Genomic DNA, 6,957 nt, shown 5'->3' with positions numbered 1-6,957 from the left:
GGACTGGCCTGGGACCCCACTGGTCTGCCAGCATCCATACACCCGTGCTGAGGGCAGCACTTACCTACAGACATAAGCTACTGCCATTCTGGTCCTGGACATTCAAGGAATTAAGGGGTTGTTCTTGTCTGTCTCTGCAACTAGCTGTCCCAAGTGCCAAAGAATCAGACCTCAGGGGTTCCCAGTCAGGCCATATGTGCCCCACAGTGCCTCTGCTATTGCTTCTCCAAGGGTCTCAGGCCTCTACCCAAGGGATGAATTTGGATGGACCTGTGTACTCCAGCAAATGCTGTTGCTTCTTGAAGAGCAGGCAGCCGGTGTCCTTCTGGACAGGCCATAGCCTTGGTACTGTCCTGGATACCACGCAGGCTGTATATATCATTTAAATCACAAATGAATGAATGGACTTTGTACACTGTGATCTGGATCAGAGACATTTCTATCCTGTCTCAGGTGCAGTGAATCTCCTAAGACTTTCTTGAGAGATGTGTTGAGCTTCCCAAGGCCTTCCCCCAGTACTGGCCAATGGTCTGTGAGGGGCACACTGTCTTCAGATAGACCCTGGTTACCACCTCTAGTGGTATCTGCCATTCCTTTTGAACTATTATCCCTGCTGCCTTTTGCTTTGTGGGTGTTGCTGGTTTTTCTTGCATGGTTTGGAGCTGATCACTTAACCCTGAGTACCCACAGGCTCACAGCCACTCAGTGCTCAGACTGGAGTCTGCAGGATGGCTCAAGCTTTTTGCTCAAGGCCACCAGGGAGCTGTACCAACTCTCCAGGTTGTGACCAGCTTGTGGAAGCTAATAGGTTTACTTTGATGGTGTTTTTTTAAAAAAGAAAAAAAGTCTATTTTTTGTGAAGAAAGACCTGCCGCTTCCAGCCTTTTCCTGGGCTGGAATCTATTGCTGTTTTAATTTTAAAAAAGAATATGCATTTGTAAATTTGTACATGAATATATGGGAGTTTAAGCATGTTTGCTTGGGTAAAACTTTTTCCTTCTTTCAGCTTGACTCTCTTCTCCTGGTTCAATAAAAGTTTATTGCTCTAAAGTTCCCTCCAGCCTGAGAAGCTAGAAGAAAGAATTCTAGGGAAGACTGTAAAGAGGGGCTGCCAACTAGTTCTTTACTCGATCCTCTGCTGGTTTAAAATGAGGTGCTAAAAGCCAGAGACTTGCAGTTTCTGGCCTCAGAGGAACTCAAACATGTAGGTCAGCTACCATTGCAAAGCAACAAACTTAAGACAGGTAAAAATTTTATTATTAAAAAGCAACCCCAATCCAGGCGTGGTGGCGCACACCTTTAATCCCAGCACTCAGGAGGCAGAGACTGGCAGATTTCTGAGTTCAAGGCCAGCCTGGTCTACAGAGTGAGTTCCAGGACAGCCAGAGCTCTGTCTGACAGACAGAGAAACCCTGTCTCGGAAAAACAAACAAAACAAAACAAAACAAAACAAAGCCCTAAAGAGCTCTCAGGACCAAGTCTTGACCAGATAGTGTGACCTTGACTTCCTAGAGATCCACCTGCCTCTGTCTGCCTCTGGAGGGTTAGGATTAAAAGTAAATCACCATGACCTACTATTGTTCATCTTTTTCCTGTTGCTTTGTTTGGTTTTGTGTTCTTGAGACAAGGTCTTAATCTACAGTTCTGGCTGGCCTAGAGATCAGTATGTAGAACAGGCAGGTCTCATGCGCTTAGATATCCACTCCTTTTGCCTCAGGAATGATAGGATTTCAGGTATGTACAACCACTCCTGACTTTCCTTTTCTTTTTGAAGTTTTGTGGTTACTCTAAGATCACTTATCTGCCAGGTGGATCTGATCAAGTTGACCAAGCTCTCTAGCTATAAAAAATTTAGTTTTTTTTTTAAGTGTCTCAGCTCTAGAGCTGGCTTACCTGGAACTCTTACCAGTTTAGACCTGGCTCACCGTGACCTCATACCCTAAGTGTATCCCCCTCTTGCCTCAGCTTCCTGAGTAGCTTGGTTCAAGGGAATCAGGAATAGGCCCTTGTCTTTCTCCCTAGTCTGGGTTCATTCTGTCCTGAGTTCAATGAGGGGTGGAGCTCTACCAATTCAGTGAAGTGGCAGCCTGTGGTTGGCCAATTTGGCTGCAAAGGGAAGGTGTGAAAGGTAGGGTGCATAAAAGGTTCAGAGAGTCAGAGAAGACTCTAGGAATCTTGGAGTTACCTCCTCACCCTACTGATCTAGGAGACCTGTCACCAGTGTCTGTGTCTGGTAAGTCCCTCATCTGCATCAGGCATGACACCTATTCTCCTGCAGGCCAGCCCCTCCCCACTGGAGACATTATAGCACAGATGACACAAGACTCTAATGAGTGATTTTGGCCCCAAGGATCTCTTTGCCTTCATCTCAAACATTTTTCATTTGTCAATTCGTGGGTTTGTTTTCTGGAAATAGAGTTTTGCTCTGCTGTCAACTCTGGCCTGGCACTTGCCATTTAGCTCAAGATGGTTGAAATTTACTTCTTCTGTCACCTGAATGCCGGAGTTATGAGAACTTGTCTCCAAGCCCACCTCAGTCTTCTGATTTATGGTATTGCTCCCTAAACTAATCTCTCTATTCTCTCTGTCTGTTTCTCTCTTGCTTGCTTTCTCTCTCCCTCTCTCACTTGCTCTCTCCCCCTCGCTCTCCCTCTCATTAGTAGTTGTTCTATTCAATTTAATATTTCTGATATTTCAAGAAAAAGGTTTTTTAAAGATTTATTTATTTATTTATTTATTTTACATATATGGGTACACTGTAGCTGAACTGATGGTTGTGATCCATCATGTGGTTGCAGGAAATGAAAGTTGCTTGCTCTGGTCAGCCCCTCTCACTCCGGTCCGCCCTGCTCGATCCGGATGGTCCTGCTTGCTCCAGTAGCCCAGCTCACTCCAGCCCTGCTAGCTCTGGCCTAAAGATTTATTTATTATGTTATCACAAGAGGGTGTCAGATCTCATTACTGATGGTTGTGAGCTGCCACCCTGTGGTTGAACTCAGAATCTTAGGAAGAGCAGTCAGATCTCTTAACCACGGAGTCATCTCTCTAGCCCGGAACATTTTTATAACGATTTATATATTTCAGCTGTATGAGTGTTTTGCCTGCAATTGTCTAGTTGTGTGCATATGTGCCTGTTGCATTAGGAGATCAGAAGAAATATGGATCCCCTGGGACTGGAAATGTGGTTGGTTTCTGTCACCATGTGGTTCTTAGGAACGAAACTTCTGGTCTCCTGCCAGAACCATCTCTCCAGTCCATTTCTGGATTATTTGTTTGTTGGTTAGTTTTCTATTTTGAAGCAGGGTGTCTAGTAGCCCAGACTCACCTAGCATGTATATGTAGCTGAGATGAACGTGAGGCAGAGTTCCTTCCTTCTGCCTCTACTGCCTGATAGCTGGAACCTTAGGTATGAGGCAAAGGCCTCCTTGTATAGGACTAGGGGTTGAACATGCAGGGCACCCCCACTCATCTTCATGCATCTTCAGCATCTGCCCTTAGAAGTTTTCTTTCTCATAAGATGCAGAAATTAACATTTCCTTTAGCCTGGGACTGAAGAACAATCCTGAGAACAGAGTGGGAAAACAGGTCACTGCTCATCTCACCCACTCTGGAAACTGAGGCAGGTGGGTCACAAGTTAGGCCAGCTAGGACCCTCAACAGTAGATCTTGATAAGATCCTGAAAGAAGTTAAAATCAAAAGGTACAAAGTGGGTGACAGGTCAGACTTGGTGGGTGAGTGAGGTGAGGCATGAAGCTCTCCTGCTCCTGGCTAGACTGGAATGCATAGGGATAAGTTATGTCTCAAAAGATGGAACTGTGGTGCGAGAGTACTTGCCATTAATTCCAGCACTGTTGGGGAGAAGTAGGAAGATTTCTACTAGTCAAAGCCCAGCCTGGTCTACAAGAAAGTGTCAATCCAGAAAACGCCTCATAGTGAGACCCTATCTTGACCAACAGTAAAATATACAGCATACAAAGAAAACCAAATGGGAATGAGGTACAGTAAGAGCTAACACTAGTGTGTTTTCTACCACGTATTCCCCCCACCTACACTGTGCTCAGTGGCAGGTCCTCTTGGGGACAGATAGATCTCAGGCTGTCCAACTGTTTCCAGTACAGGAGCTCACCTTTTCTCGCTTGCTGTTTAAAAGCTTTTCTTATTTTCAGTTCTGTTGCTGTGCTTGTGCTGGGCACTATCCTTGTCCCAGGGTAGCATCACATTGGCAATTGTGCCGCTTCATTCCCCCAAGCTCTGGACTAGACCAGAGCTTATCCAGCCCTCTTCCTAAAGGTTCTGATAGCAAAACTAACTGTACCCAGTTAGCAGATTTTTTTCCCTTCAAGCCCCTTGAGTAGAAGACAGAATGTGTGAAGCTTTCTCAGGGAACCTCTCAGGTTCCTTTGAGAGTCTTTATGGAGAAAAGGCTCACCCTAAAATGATGAGGCTGCACTGTCTCCAGAGAGGCCACTCCTCAACGAGGTAGCATTCACAGCAGCAGGGTTTGCATGAACAAAATAATGGTAAGGCACACTTCACATGGAGGGGGTCACAGTCCACCATGCTGCCTGGTGAAAGCCATGGCTGTGGAACTAAGAGAGTAAAATTCAAATGGCAAAATCAAGATTTACTCTGTGGACATTAACCCTGATCCTGAGCTGCCTTCCACAGAGGGGAAGGGGAAGCCATCCTAAGCTTTGTTCTGAGAGGGTATGTTTCTGGATGCTTCCACAGGATCCTTCTACCCGAATCTCTCAGGATGAACTTCCAGGCTCTTCCCACACTCCAGTACCTGACAATCCAGTTGCTGCTGAATCATGAAGACTTGGCTGTCTCTGTTCTGAAGGACCTCCCCTCAGTGTTTTTCCTACCACTGTTCAAGGAGGCCTTCATTAAGAGACGACGTAAACTTGTGAAGCACATGGTAGTAACTTGGCCCTACTGCAACCTCTACATTGGCCCTCTGAAACACAGCTTCAATTTGTATAACTTCAAGGGTGTTTACGATGGAGTAGATTGGCTGAGTAACCAGAAGGTTTGGCCTAGGTGAGTGAGTCTGAGTTCTTGTGGAAGGCAAGACTGTGTGGTTATAATTCAAAGAGAATGTAATGCAGGGAGGTTGAGACATGGGAGCAAGGCAAATTATACATTGCATCTCCAACCACCCTAATCTCCTTCCTGTTTGACCCACAGGAGGTGTAGACTGAAAGAGGTCTATTTGCTGGATGCCAACCATGACTTCCTGGTAATAATGAATCCAGGCCAGGATCATCTCTGCACACCACGGCCCCAACGAGAGGAGGAAGATCCCACAACAGTGCCGAGGAAACCAATAACTGTTTATGCTGACTCTGCCTTCATGGCAGATAGTCTCAAACCCTACTGTGATGTCTTGGAAGAGAGTTTCAATGAGAGATTGACTACAATGAGCTTGAATTTTAAGGAGATGGAACCGCAAAAGAAGGCTCAGATACAAGGTGTTAGATCCCTTGAGATATCCTGGGATCTGTAGTGACATTCAGGCAATTTTAAGTCACTAGGCATGGGTACACTGAAGAGTAGTCTGTGCTCTTAACTCTCTAGACATCTCTCTAGCCTCAAAAATAATCACCACATGACATAGGCCGGCTTGGAAGTCACTATGTAGACTGCCTTCCCCAACTTCTGCCGGTGTAGTAGTATTGAAATTAAAGTGGTACACAGCTTTGCTTTGACAATTTGTTTTTCTTCTGGATGTTTGTGTATGTTTACCCAGGCTAGATTCAAAGCCATGACAACACTGTTTCTATCTCTTGTTCTGGTAAGTGTAAGCCACCATGCTGGATCATATCCCATTCTTTTATTTTTGAAATGGGGTTTTATTATGTAGCTCTGCCTTCCTTGGAACTCTTTACATAGACCAGGCTGGCCTCAAACTGAGATCTCCCTGCATCTGCCTCCTAGATGCTGGGATAAAAGGTCTATGGGACCAAACCTGACTTGGCTCTCAGACATGATTTCTTTTCTTTATTTGGCATGCTGGGATGGTCTTCTCTAAAATCATCTTCTGACAAATAAATAGGGCTCATCTCTTTCCTAAACAGTTTTCAATTTCTTTGAGCAGCAGGTGTGTGTGTAGCTCAGGTAGGCTCCACTTTTGTTGTGGATAGCCCTGAGGTTGCTTCATTTTGATGCTAATTCTGCTCTCCAGGGAGGGGCTGCAAATGTTGAATTAGACTAGTACTCAGGTGAAGTCTTGCAAACCCTCTCCCCCACCTCCCCACCTAAAGGCTTGTGCTAGTGACTGGGCAGAAAAAGGGAAGGGGGAACTAAAAGTTGGGGAAAGACAAAGAGAGGGGGGACTGTGAAGTAGGAGGAGGAGGTGGAAGTAAAGTGGAGCAGAAGCGCATGGCCTGGAGAAACCTCAAGTTACAAGAGATATCATAGATGGGGAATACAGTAGTGTAGTGGTAGATCTGCCCAATCTAGACATGCAGCTAGTACTCATATTAATTAGGTTGTATTTTCTTTGCTAAGTCTTATTTGGGTTGGAGATTTACCACAACAAAATGGTGCCTAACATATGATTATAACTCAACTAACCTGAGATAAAAGTTCACCCCCATTCCCCAAATACAGCTTAGGCAGCAATCTAGGCTGCAATGGATTGAAAGATGACTGGGTCTGAGGGGCCTACAGAGAACAGCAGAGAAGCTCCCTCCCCCAACTCCCAGTCAGAGAGTTATGGCCAGGGTCAGCACCCGAGACTGGAGCTGGGCTTGAGCAGCACCTTATAAAAATTGCATGGAGGGCTGGGCGGTGGTGGCACACGCCTTTAATCCCAGCACTTGGGAGGCAGAGGCAGGCAGATTTCTGAGTTCAAGGCCAGCCTGGTCTACAAGAAAGTGTCAATCCAGAAAACGCCTCATAGTGAGACCCTATCTTGACCAACAGTAAAATATACAGCATACAAAGAAAAC

At 45.6% G+C, this 6,957-nt stretch overlaps 1 protein-coding gene across 1 annotated transcript; it reads left to right on the top strand.

Moving 5' to 3' along the window:
• The first annotated feature begins 2,156 nt into the window (after positions 1-2,156).
• Positions 2,157-5,715, top strand: LOC110292109 (PRAME family member 18-like). The gene is made up of 3 exons (XM_021159225.1): positions 2,157-2,233; positions 4,733-5,044; positions 5,192-5,715. Exons 2-3 carry the CDS (start codon positions 4,758-4,760, stop codon positions 5,508-5,510), a joined length of 606 nt encoding a protein of 201 aa, XP_021014884.1. The 5' UTR covers positions 2,157-2,233; positions 4,733-4,757; the 3' UTR covers positions 5,511-5,715.
• The last annotated feature ends 1,242 nt before the right edge of the window (positions 5,716-6,957 follow it).

This window comes from Mus caroli, chromosome 4 (assembly GCF_900094665.2).
Source record: "Mus caroli chromosome 4, CAROLI_EIJ_v1.1, whole genome shotgun sequence".
In the NCBI taxonomy this organism is placed as follows: Eukaryota; Metazoa; Chordata; class Mammalia; order Rodentia; family Muridae; genus Mus; species Mus caroli.
This window is presented reverse-complemented; position numbering and strand designations above follow the sequence as displayed.